This window comes from Corapipo altera, unplaced genomic scaffold (genome assembly GCF_003945725.1).
Source record: "Corapipo altera isolate COAL_440 unplaced genomic scaffold, ASM394572v1 54, whole genome shotgun sequence".
Classification (NCBI taxonomy): Eukaryota; Metazoa; Chordata; class Aves; order Passeriformes; family Pipridae; genus Corapipo; species Corapipo altera.
The window spans coordinates 5130353-5143720 of NW_020884902.1; the positions used below are offsets into that span (position 1 = coordinate 5130353).

General features: G+C 36.5%; 1 protein-coding gene across 1 annotated transcript in view; it reads left to right on the forward strand.

Annotated features, from left to right (window-relative positions):
- CUL3 (cullin 3) overlaps nucleotides 1-13368 on the forward strand; it is a 58627-nt gene that overhangs the window by 23173 nt on the left and 22086 nt on the right. Inside the window, exons 3-4 of the mRNA XM_027650476.1 lie at nucleotides 5879-5992; nucleotides 12742-12902. Of these exons, the coding sequence (XP_027506277.1) occupies nucleotides 5879-5992; nucleotides 12742-12902 (275 nt within the window). The remainder of the gene's footprint in view (nucleotides 1-5878; nucleotides 5993-12741; nucleotides 12903-13368) is intronic.

Genomic DNA, 13368 nt, shown 5'->3' on the forward strand with positions numbered 1-13368 from the left:
ATCATCAGAGAAAAGGACTCTTTAGGTCTCATGTTAAACCATGGAACCACCTCTCCTGTCTTTGAGAGAAAAGTTTAGAATTGATTTAATAAGTATGTAATTGAACGAAGTTAAAACTCACTTTTTAGGAGTCCATGTAATATTTAGGGATAATTGGAATTCCAAGGCTGGAGAGATGCCTGCCTTGCTCCATATCTGCCTATCTTTGAAGAAAGACACATGTCCACTCTGACCCCATATACTGACTGTTTTTACAACATCTGAAAAGCAAAGTTGTACACCGTCATGTGTGTTGGATGATTATTTATGGCTGAATTACAGAGAATGGATGGGAGGTTTATGTCTAAATAATGCAGAATTCTTGGGAGTTTTTTGTACATTCCAGCTGGAGTTACTGCTGTGGATGAGAAATGTGTTATTTTCTTTCTAAAATCTTAGTTTCAAAGGTGTGCTCTGAACAAGTATAGTCTAAAACTGCTTCTAACATGGACTTTTTTACTGTTGCATGAGAGGACACATCCTGTATGAAGTGGCTGGATAATTTATGGCTCTTTTCTATAATTGTAGCACATCCGTAACTCTCAAACTCTTCTGTTTTCATAATCTGTGCATGCATAATCTGTACTATTCATATAAAATGTGGCAAATATCTGAGACTTTTTATGCCTTGTATATGCCTATGTTTACAGTCTATATGTAATAATATGACACTAAATTTTTATTATTCCTAGGCTTTAGTTTATGCTGGTTTAATTTGAGGGGAGATGCTTTGTTACTAGGTATTCTGCAACTTCTTATCTTAGTTCCTAGTTATTTTGCATATTAAAAATTATCCCTTTGCAAAATTAATTATTCTGAAGTGCTGATTATGGAAAACTAACAAAAGAGCAGAAGATCCTGAGTTTGTACTTTCACTGCACTGGGTGAGATGACTGCACAAATAGCAGTGTAGACTAGTGCCTTTCTGATGCTTAATACTATCATATTTGATGCTTTAAAAAAAAGTCTTTTCCAGTGACCTAGTACTCTGATCTGTAATGTGATTCAGCAAATTATAACCATTTGTATTGGTATCATAAACATGGATGACCAAGATTTTTTTAAATAAAAAGTTTTAACTACTGAATTTTAGTAGTTAATTGTTGTAAAGGCTAAATTATTCTGATGATGCTGTCCTATAAATTAAATAATCCAAGGAAAAGACTAAAAAAAAAAAAAGAAAATGTGACTTCTGCTAAAAATTTCTGAACAATAAAGAAAACTTCTGTAGGCTCAAAGCTACTCCTTGTCCCTTTTGAGTATTAACTTGGGGATATTATGTTGAGGTAGTTATAGATGGAAGTATGGAAAAAATAGTGCATTGTTTACTAAGAATAGGATCAGTTCTATAATGACATCTTATGTTTGTGCCATTAGTGCTTGTGGTAAGATAGATAAAAAAAAAAGTTTTGTTTAACCTCACACTTTGTCACAGAAATTTTAGAGAAATCTTTTCTGTTCACTGTCTCTTCCAAGGGCAATTCTCTGTTAAATTTTAAGTAGCTAATTAACAATAAATCCTCTCATCACAAGTCTTTGTAAACTTCTATTCAGAGACTCAATGGTGAATGCTAGAATTTAGGAGAGGGGGATTTTGCCAACTGAAATGTTCATTAAATTTCATAACTTTTATAAAAATGAAAATGTGCAGAAGTGAGTCAGTTTTAACTGAAGAACTACACTCAATTCAGGGAGCACTGCTGAGGAGCCAAACCCAAATTTGAGATTGCTAGAATCCTTGAAACATTATTGTCCTTTGCTGTCTACATCTGCTGATTATCTTTTTACAAAAAAGCTACATTCCTGTGGTATTCCTGTCTTGCTGGTTAATTTGGAATAGATGAAGAGACTGGGTAGAGGCAACGTGTATGTTCAGATGTTTTTACAAGTAGCTTTAAAGCTTGGAAAGCACAAACTTGTATTGTTGGTGAGACATGGTTAGGAGCTGTGTTTACACTTTATGCTTATTTAACCATTAGTAGAAAGTTGTGCTTATTCAGCATTTTAAATAGAAACCAAATACTTTTCTTATAAGCATTTAACTTCTCAACAACAGGACATAATACAGTGTACTGTCCTTACAGCCTGTTTAATTGTAAATAAAATGATAGGTGCAGATGGAATCAATACAAGATACATTCCTGCAAGTGAGTTACTCTCAAGTGTGCTTGGTTTTGAACTTGCACACCCTAATGGCTTGTAAGTACTAATCACCAGGTTCTGGCTGCATGATGAGGGCAATAGAAAGGCAGGTACTCTGCATCACTGAGAGGAGTCAGCTGTCCTGAACTACCCTGTTTTTACTACAGGGTAAGGACATGCTAAAACTTGTCTTTACCTGTGTATTGACTTCATTATTTAAGTAGGGTACAAGTAGACCTATTGAAAAATACAGTTGAATTTTGAAAGTCCTGAAGCCTTTCATTTTAATTCAAGTATTTAATTCCTGTGCATCAGGTACTTCACTGATTTCTCCCTTTCTGTGCTGCCGTGCCAGAATTGATACAGCTGGTGGAGTTTGGTAGGGACAGTACCTGCTATTTCAGAATAATAATACAGGCAAGCATGCAAGAAAGTGTTTTTGAGGGAGGGCACAGAGCTGGTCACTGTGGCAGTGTTAAATGCAGAAGGAATTGTGTGGGGTGCTGGTGCAGAAGGTGTGGGCTGAAGGAAGCATGTCTGCTCTGGGACTCGGTTGTGTCTGGGATCCTTTGCAAGCTTTAGAATTTGCTATTGTGTTGTCACAGAGAGAAGGGGAGAGATAAGAGAGGCATCTCCTACAGGGAATTTGAAATTATTTCTATAACATCAACGAATAGGGAGGAATGACACGAGAAGTTGTGTAGGAGGCGAATTACCCATTGAGCATTAGGGTGTACTGTAAGTCTGACTGACAGTGTATGAAGTGTTATCTGCCTTTATATTTTCTTAATGATGTTTTCAGATGATCTTTTGCAAGTCTACTATTATATGGAGGGCAAAAGAATGTGAGGGAATTGCCAGAAAGTAAGTAACAGTTCAGAATCATCAGTGTTCTTCAGTGTTGGTTTTTTTCTTTCAGCAGTAGGATAGCAGCTGCAGGGATGAACAGACATTTCTGGTAAAGTCATAGTTAATCTGTTAACTTACTTGGGACTCTTAAGATTTTAGAATACGGTCTTTTAGACTACTTGGATTTTTGTAGAAGGTAAAGAAACTCCATAATAAAAGTTTTGAAGGCTTGAGACGTTAGTTCAGAAAGTGCTGTTCTCTACTGCTGCTCCCCATAGAAGGTTCTGGCTGTCCTTACAGTAGTGGAAATTACATAATTGAACTATTTGTGCTGCTGCATCAGACCGGGCACTGTAAGAGAGAAAATACTAGGCCATAAGTCTGCTTTGTGTACACTTGATAAAGAGTTATTTAAAGGTATTGAAAGCTTCTGCCAACTATTCTTAAGAGACTGGAGGAAGGGTTCTGTATTTCCTGAAGATCTGTATCAAAATGCAGTTGAGCCTGAAGTTACACACTGGATTTCATCATTGCAACTATAAGAAGACCTTACATAGATTATGAAGCTGCTAATTTATTTTCAAGTAAGTCTTTTTATGGACAGTCTTCTTTAAACTGGCTTCCCTTGCCAATTTACTGTATAGCTGCAAATATTGTCACAGAAATCACTACAAGCTTCGCTAATTCATAGTAACATTCTGCTGATAAAAATCTTTGAGACTGAGATTTTCCTAAGGCTTTGGAAGAGTAGCATCTGTTTCTCTGAAGGGCTGTCTTCTCTTGTAGAAGAGTATGGATATCCAGGTTTTTTTACTTCAGGTTATTTATTCTACCGAAGTGGTTTGACTCTCCATCTTTGCATAGCTAAGATGTTGTGTGCGTTATAGTAGTTTTCCTGTAACATTGTTGTATTCATGGCCTATACAAGGAATGTTTTGAGCACTTATTAACTAGACAACTGTTGTAAGAAATAATTTGGGTGGGTTTTGTAGCAACTAAAAGAACAGCTTCCCAAACCTCTCTGCAGCTTAAAATAAACCTTGGAGGATGTCACTGAGAAGAGATACTCTTGAAGTAGTTTTGTTGTACAGCACCCATTCCTGACTTTAAAACACATTTCCAGAAAACCACATAACATTCTGTATGGAGCAGAGGTGGAACTGCTCTTGAGTGTTCAGGTGTCTGCTTGGAAGCAATTCATCACTGCTACCTGCTGACAAGAACCCCCTTTTGCTCCCAGTTGGTGCTTGATTTTTTTTCAAACAACACTGCCTCTGTGTTGTTTGAAAAAAGTGTTGTAAAATTAATGTCCCTGGTTATCTGTGCTTATAAGCTAATCATGCTTTGGTAAATTTTACCTGTGTGGGTGATCTACCAAATAATGTTTTTGATGGTATTACATACTGGCCAAAGAAGTGAAAGCAACCATGTCACGTGTGTTTCTCTTGTGCTGGGAGGTTCTGCATACTCTTCACAAGTATGTCTGCTGAAGTTTTTAATGCATATTTATGTTTTGGCTAAAAACTACATAGATTGGATGTTAACAGAGCACACATTTGGGAGACCAAAGGGTAAATGATGGTCATGATCAGAAAGAATGAGGCAGCTAAGCAGTGCTTATAACTGCATATTATGTTTTCCAAAAGTAAAAAGGAGAGGCCTTGCTCAGGTCTGCAGAGTGGGTGTTTGAAGACTTCAGAAAGCTTTGAACAACCTACAGATATGTGTTGCCTAGATTCAGGAACAAGGTGAATATTGTTGGGATAAGCTTCAGAGATTCTTGAGAAGAGACCATTGTGTTTGTGTGATGTACCATGCTCTGTCTTTGGTTTGCTCATCTAAGTTTATGGAGTATATATAGTAGTGTGGCAGACAGAATTCCTTGTTATGCTGGTTTGGCCTAATAACTGCATAAAACTTTAACAGAATGAAGTCTCTCAGGTGGTTGCATGTGATGTTGGTGCAGTTTGTGGTTGCTTGCTGTGTGCATTTTATTTTCCTCTTTGAATTCTCTGTGCTGAAACTTGCACTCACCCAAGCATAAGTGCAGATCTGTAAATGTGAGAATACATTCTGTTGGGTTACAGTGAGGACAGAATATATTCTGCATGTTATGTCAAAAGTCAATTCCTGCATTTTGTTAACTCTGGAATAATTTTTTTACGTTCCCATGGGTTTCTCCTTTACATGAGTTTAAAGCTTGAGCACTGTAGTATATTTCTGCTGCATAAAATCAAAATATGAAACTGGATGCTCTTTTTTTATTAGCAGGAGTAGTAGTGGCAAAGAGGCGTAAAGTCTGAAGTTGAGACAGATGAATCAATGAGCAAATACATTTGTATAAACAAAGATGACTTTTTTTTCTCATTGCTGGAGAGTATGGACCGTCAGTGTAAGAATCTGGTCTTTACCAAGTGATGGTTGTTTGCTGTAACTTTATGCTGTCTCAGCTTGTCTCTCTAAATGTCATCATGGCCAATTTTTCACCTGTACTTGTTCCTGTTTGTAATATTGACTGCTACTACCCAGTATTCTGAAATTACTTGTGATAGTAAAGTTAGTATTTCTTTAAACACTATAACATAGGAGATAAAACCTTTGAAGAGTTGTAAAAAAATACTATTAACATTTAAGATTGCAGGAATTCCTTTGAAATTTAATATCCATGTTTATTTTGTTCTTCTTGGTTTTAGTCTCATTTTTCTTACATGTGTGAAGTCATATTTTTCCACAGAAAAGTTCATAGAGGAGCAAGGAAATTTGTGCTGAAGCTAAGTTTGTTAAGATTTAAATGCTGCAGGAGAAACTGACTTGAGTTTATGGCAATCTATTATTTTTTTTACTTCAGGTGCGAGAAGATGTGTTAAACTCCTTGAATAACAACTTTCTACAAACACTAAACCAAGCGTGGAATGATCATCAAACAGCAATGGTGATGATTAGAGACATTCTGATGTATATGGTGGGTATTCTGCTATTTCACACATTTAGCTGTGCAGTAAATTGTCTTTTGACAAATCCAAACAAATCAAATGGAGAGATAAAAAGCAAGGCTTGCTTACCACTCCTTTTCCCAAGACTGTTCTCTGTCCCTTGTTTTGAATTTCCCGTGCAGTACTCTTGTATGCACAGGTGTTTGACCAAATGTAATTGGTTTCTTCTTTTAGATTATCTCATTATCACTTGAAAAATTAATCTGAAAAATGGTTGAACTTTGTAGTTCTTAAAAACTAAGCTGGTCAGACCCATTCTGGCAGGTTATAGATGTGATTTGCATGTTGTAGTTCATGTAGCAGTGTTTTCTTACTATGGAAAGAATGGTGTAAAGTCTCCTCAGACTTCCAGTGTAGTTGTTCTTTAAGGTTAAGGATTTGAAGAGGATAACTTTAGTACAGTGTGTGACTTTGAATGTTAAATTCTAACTGAATCCTTTCCTGTTCATACAGAGCTTGGTACAAGATGGTGCTGTACATAGATGACAATGTGATCTCTGGTTGCAGGCTTGCAGTTTCTTACCTACATTAAACAGAAAAGGTTTTTTGTTTTTGGAGAGAAGGCTTAACATTTTTGTCTCTGGATTGTGTTACAATTTAGGTAGTTGGTATGTATTTAAATTCCCATAATGGTGGGCATGCTCTAGGATGCAGAAGAGTATTTTTGCTTAGCTTCTAACGAAAGGCTTTGACGTGACAAAGAAGAAAAAAACTTGTTGAGATGCTGTGCTTTTTAAATAAAATAATTTTTTGCCAAAATATCATACTACAGATAGTACTTTATGCAGTATTAGACAGTGAAGGACAGATAATGATGGCAATTTTTTGGTCAAAAATGGTAATTAACTGGAATTGTGCTCTATCTGCTGAAAAACTGGAGTTAAGATCTCATCTTGTAGCTGTTAAAGATCTCACCCTATGACACTGACCATGTTTGTATTAGCTGTGAATTCCCCTTTGGTTAATAAGCTGCTAAAAGTTAAAGAATTTGGAGTAATTAATAACGTGGTTATTTTTTTAATGGATTTAGTGGCCTTCATGTTGAGGGTTGGTTTTGTTTTATTTCAGCTGGGAAAAGACCAAAATCTAGAGGGCTGGATAAAATGCCTTCAAGTGACACTGAACAATTTGTGTATTTTTATCTTGCTGAAAGGAAGATGGAGAGATTATTTTCAAGATGTACTGTCTTTGCTGTGAGAAATCCTGGAATCTCTAATCTGTTTGTGAAGGACAAATACAAATCAATTGCTGCAAGATGCAACTAGGCAAATTCAAGAATAGTTAAGGATTAGATTAATCTACCAAAGCTAGTGGTGAATTTTTAGAAATGTTAGAAGATGGAATCCAGAGCTTTCTAGGGGAGTAGCTGTTGTGTTTTAGCCAAATATTATATATTATTTCAGTACAGAAGGTGCTGGATACTCCAAGGTAATGGGTAATGCAATGTTATCTCCTACTCTTAAAATCAATAAATTTTTGATCCTTCAAACAGTGGCAGAGAAAATTGGCTTATCAGCTTTTCCTGTTTCAGTGTGTTGACCAGTATATTAAGGACCAAGGGGCTCCCTCTTTGAGGAAGGGATACATACTGCAGTTACCACTTCTGGGGGAAAAGGAGAGCTGTTTACCAGTTTACCAAGTATTTTTTACGCTCAGAGAGCAATGCCTTGACTTTGGTTTAAAGCTTGTGAGTGCTGTTCAAACATCCAGACAGCCTTTTCCACCAAAATTTCAGGGGATGGAAACCTGCAGCATTCCTACAAGTGTAAATTGAACTTCATGGGTTATCTTTTAGATTCAGAACAGAATAAAAAATAAACTTTCATACTTCTGGACTATATTCCATGTCCATGTTTAATTATTTCAAGTGGATGTTCAGTTGAGCCCTGTGCTTGACTAATTATTTGACTTCCATTGATTTTTTTTTTCCTTGTACCAAAGTAAGACCCAAAGAAACAGAAAAAACATATCTAAAATAAAATAATTTTGTTGTATTTTTACTATTTTACTATAAATATTTCTTCCAAAATGCTTATATAAACTTGTCAAGCTTTAGGAGTGCTGTTAAACCTCTGTAATGTAACATGGGGTTATAATAGAACTATATAACGCAAGGAACTGATGGAATGGGCAGACTCCCTTCTTTGCTTTGACTTGGAGGGGCATAAGACAAATTGTCAATTGAAAATACATGCTTTGATTACAAACTAAAGTATAAGCTATAGTTTATAATAGGATTATTGTCAAAGATTTGCAGTTTCATCTTTGTCACTGGGGTGTCATCTTGAGTCAAACACAATTCTCTTCATTCAAAAGAGACTTTAGAGCAGGAAACTTCCAGCCTTGAGTGTGTGTTCATCCCAAAAGTTTGGAATTTTGGAAATTAGTTTTGTGGCTGCTAGTGCCACAAAATCATACAGTGACAGAACACCTGTGAAAGATGAGACCTGACTGCTCTTCAAAGAAACAATTTTGAAGAACTTTATAAAATAAGGAATGATTTGTTCTTTTATGATGTTGAGTCTGAGTGACATGTAGGATTATAGTGATATGCTTATGTCACAAGTTGTTTGTACATTTTTATTCAAGCACAGCTACTATAACTGACAGGAAAAATATTTATCTAAAAAAGCCAAACAGTGTATAAACTCAGTCACCAGGCACTGTTAATTGATATGCTTGTGTTCTACCAGGAGAAATATATGCAATTATCATATGTTTGTAAGTAGAGCATGACCCAATCCTTCTCTTATTTTGTAGCCCATCTCAATTACCCATCAGTTTCAGGAAATGTACCTATTGCCCAACAGACCGTGTGACATCAGTGAAAGTAAAACATTTAACATCCTCTTGAATTCTGGTCTTACTCTCCTAAATTCTTACTTCAGCCTAGCGATTGTACATCTTAAACTAAACTCTTTCTGTTTTAATGCCGCATTTGTTTTCCAGCTTTGTTTCACCCATTGGCTGTCATATGATTTAAGTCAAAACAAACACCTCTCCAACCCACCTTAATCTCTTTCCCCTATTTAATTTTGCTACTTTTGAAATAAAAATAAATTCAAATAGATCTTTTTTTAGAAAGGCATGAGTTTTGCACATTGAGGTTTCTGCATTATGATACTTAATGACTAGAATACTTGCTGTTTGAGGTTTATGGCAGGATTTCATTGTATGTGCAGAACCTCTTCCACAAGCGCTAAATTACCTTGTCTCTTGTGATACTCTCTGGTGAAAGTCTGTTGGTTTTAGATCTGTTGTAGGTGTAGTGTGAGGTTTTGTAACGTTTTGCATAGCAAAGATTTGTCGTGACTTTATGGAGACATTCCAGTTTGCATGACTGAATTTCAAGTTTATGCAGTTCCAGTGTATGTTGTAGGATGCAGCACTAGCTCTCTTCCTTTTGCTTTGCATGTTTAGGCTACAATAATCAGTGCCAGAGTAGATGTCATCCTCTCCATAACTTCATGGCACTGTCTGCAGTGAGCAGTGAGGCACCAAAGCACCCAAGTCATGTTCTAAGTAGCCTCTTTGCTGAGTCAGGTCACATACATGTTGAAGCAGTGAAGTGATGCACTACGGTTGGGCATATCTGAAATTCAACCTCACAGCAGCAGTGTAAGCATGTCCACAATTTTAATGCTGTATGTAATGGTAGCAGTGGAGGTGCAGTTGTTCGGTCTTCAAGCAACAGTGAGCATGAGAATTCTTAGAATGTGTGATGGAAACTGGGTTAAACTGGATTCTGTGGTGTTCCTTCTCTATTACTTGTACTTGCTCAATTTAAAGCAATTTCAGGTATGTGAGTGCAGCAGTCACACCCCTGGTTGTGTTACAGGCATATGGGCAGTGCCAGTTACACACTGTCAGAAATGAACAATTGCTCCTGCAAATACAGCTGTGTATTTTTCAGGGGGCAGAGAATTCCCTTCTCATCTATGCTGTGCACAAAGATGATGTCTTTTTTTTTTAAGCCAGCAATTATATCCACAGATTGGATATGCAAGTTTTGACCTCAGGGCATGTGTCTCTTACTGTCCATACCTTACACACAAGCTAAAAGGGAGAAATTGTTGTTTTTATTTCCAGAACTAGCATCAAAGACACTTACTATATATACATAGTCAAGGGTGTCTGAAGGCTGCACCATCCAGGTAGTGTGCAGAGATGGGTAAAAAGTGGCTGGTGATATTTTACAGTAGGTAACTTTAGTTCAGATCAGAATTCTGCAGTATAAGCAGGACTGTAGCTTATGAATAATTGCTGTCTGAAACTCCACCCTTGTCTTCTGAAAGTTACTCTTACCTTTAATAACCCGCTGCTTCTCCCTGTGGGAGGTGATTGCTGTGCAGCAGTGTGTAGCCTCATCAGTCAAACCTGTTCCCCACTGGGGCTTTCTCTCTATGATTACTTTTTTTGGATTGGGAGAGCTTCCAGTAAACAGTAAATGTGATCTGTTACCAAGGGTGAGCAAATCAGCTGTATCAGAAATGTTAATGTTGCTGCTCTGGTTTGGGTATTGTAGAGTGGTCTGGCTTACTACAGAGGCGTGCTGATACACTGAGAGGAGTTTCTAGTGCGGTTACTATTTTGTGATGGCACTGTTTAGCACTGCCACAACAGAAGCTATGCAGATGAGTCATGGCTTTAATCCTTTCAGATACCCTGCTGCCCGTGCTTTAGAGGCCTGAATATTTTTGGGAAATGATATATTCTTTTCTCCTCAGGTCACAGAGATGTTACTTTTTAATTTATCTTTCATCTCTTTGAAAATATATTTTAAACTTGTCTTACTTGAGAGTCCCATTTACTTCTGTTCTTGATGCAAGTGTGTAAATAAGGAAGTGAAATAAACAACCCCATTTGTAAATAATGAAAAATGAAGTACATATTCCAAAGACCTAGACTACCATGTATCACTAAACTAACTTCATGAGACCAACTAGTAAACATTTTGCTTTGAGGCAGAATTGAGCTTCCTTCACAAGCCACAAAGAAGGCATATCTGACCTGTTCCCAACTTGTTTTTTTCATTTAAATGAGCTGCTGCCTGTCTGAAGGGAGAGAGTGGGAAATCATTCATTAATAGCAGAACCCAGTGTTTTGCTTTCCTCTGGTCACCAAGTGGCAATCTGGCACATAATTAATATATAAAAACTTCACCATGTAAGTTCAGCTGCTAAATTGTGTGCTGTCTTTTCCTTCTGATTTTTTGTAATTGTGGAATTTATATAAACTTGTGATTTTTTATTTTTTTTTCTGTAGTCTGAAGCATAACATTTGTTCTTTTAATGATTTCATTTTCTAGGTTTTTGAGTAGCTTTACTCTGCAATACTGAGTGTGATAAAGCTCTTAAGATAGGTGACAGAACCAGTGGAGAAGCTGATCTTGATACACAATTTCAAACATTGACCTTCTTCCTTCATAGAATTTGATTTTTTTATTATTATTTTGTTATAGCTATGTACATTCTCAGAAAACCATATCCCAGTCAGATTTGAGTGGGTACAAAACTCTTTAACTTTTTCTGATATCATTATCCTGATGCTTAAATGGTAGCAAAGCAGTATTTTTAGTAATTACTCAAGCTATGATTTTAGAGGAATGGATTATTCCCTGACAGAAATGAAGAAAAATAATTATTGCTCATCTCAGAAGAAGGTTGTAAAAGCTCACCATTTTTCTGCTCTTAATGTTGTTTTGAAGGGTCTTACCTGGTACAGCAGGTGACTATTAAGCAAATACATGCATTTTCTGTCTGCTAGTAACTTTATTAATAGCCTTCCTTTTCTAGGGAGTTGATGAGGAATAGGAAAGGGGAGACAAATTTCTGGAGCCCTTCTGTGGATAGCAATAAGAAACTCAGGATCTGCTCAGTAATGTCTCAGTCAACTCCATACAATGGATTTTGGGCTATGAGGTCTTAGAATACTGATCTGAGGATCAGTGTCAGTTTGTAAATGTAGGTGGATAAAAAAGTAGATAGTTGAGGAACTTGATCATTCCTGTAGACTGAGGTTATGTAGGGAGATGGAATTTAAACCCATATTGAAACAAAAAAAATTCTTTTGCCATTCTTCTCTTTTTTGAGTGTTTGTGTATGTGTGCAATTATAATGAAACATAACATTTCCTCAAGTTGAATGAAAGTGAATTTTTTTTCATGGGAGAATGGGAGAGAAGGGTGTCAACAGAAGTCCTTCTGTACAATTTTGCAATACCAATCCATAAAGATTGCGATTACAACTCTTCTCATTTTGGCTTTACTTTTTTTTCTGTTCGTCTAATGATGTTCTTTCAGGAGATGTCACTGAACAGTGCATTTTGGTTGCCTAAAAGGAGTGGTAGGAAGATGCATGGGGAGGTGGGAAAAATTTTAGGAAAATTAATTATGATCAGAAAGGGGTGGATGGAAGGGATTTGAGTAGGTAAGTAAGACCTCTTTCAGACTGTGTCCTGAATTTTGTCAGTAGTTGGAGGTTCCTCTGCACCCAGACTAAAAAGTGTCAAGGCTGTAGATGTGTTCTGCCATGCTTTAGCAGTAGACTTCCAGTGTAAATGAAGTTTTGGAAAATGGAGGATTGGTTTTGAATTTTGAGGTTATTCATAATTTTTTTCTACGAAGAAAGGCACTGTACAGAAATAATCGATCTCTTTTATTTTTGAATAGCACAGATGCACTGAATTTACAGTTTTATTGCTGTGTGTGCCTTTGTAGGACCGTGTGTATGTGCAACAAAATAATGTGGAGAATGTCTACAATTTGGGCTTGATTATTTTTCGAGATCAAGTAGTTCGCTACGGCTGCATTAGGGATCACCTGCGGCAAACTCTGCTGGATATGATTGCAAGAGAAAGGAAAGGAGAAGTTGTAGACAGGTAAGATGTTTGTAAGTGACTGTCTTTAGTTATAAATAATGAGTGAGTCAAGAACATGCACAAACAATTAATTAGGCTTAAGGCTGCACAACTCAGATTTCTCCATAATCTGAAATATTTCTCGTACATTAAGCTTTAGCATAGTGGTAAATGAAGAAGTTTGTTAATACATTTTTTTAATATTAATCAGATGGTTTTTATTTAAACTTTTGTTAAATGTCTCCATTATCACAATGTGCTGGAGTAGTTATAAAGCAAAGTTTGGACAATTCTCTGCCTCTTGTTTGCTATCATGTGTTTTCTCTGTATTGAGAGGTGGTTTAAATTTTTTGCACCTATTTATTTATTTTTTTATTACATTTCCTCTTTTAATTCCAATTCCTTTTCCTTTCAATCCATTTGTTTCTTGGTAGGTGAGTTGCATCTCTGAGCTTTTAAATCTCTTTCACAGCTTCTCTGGCAAGTT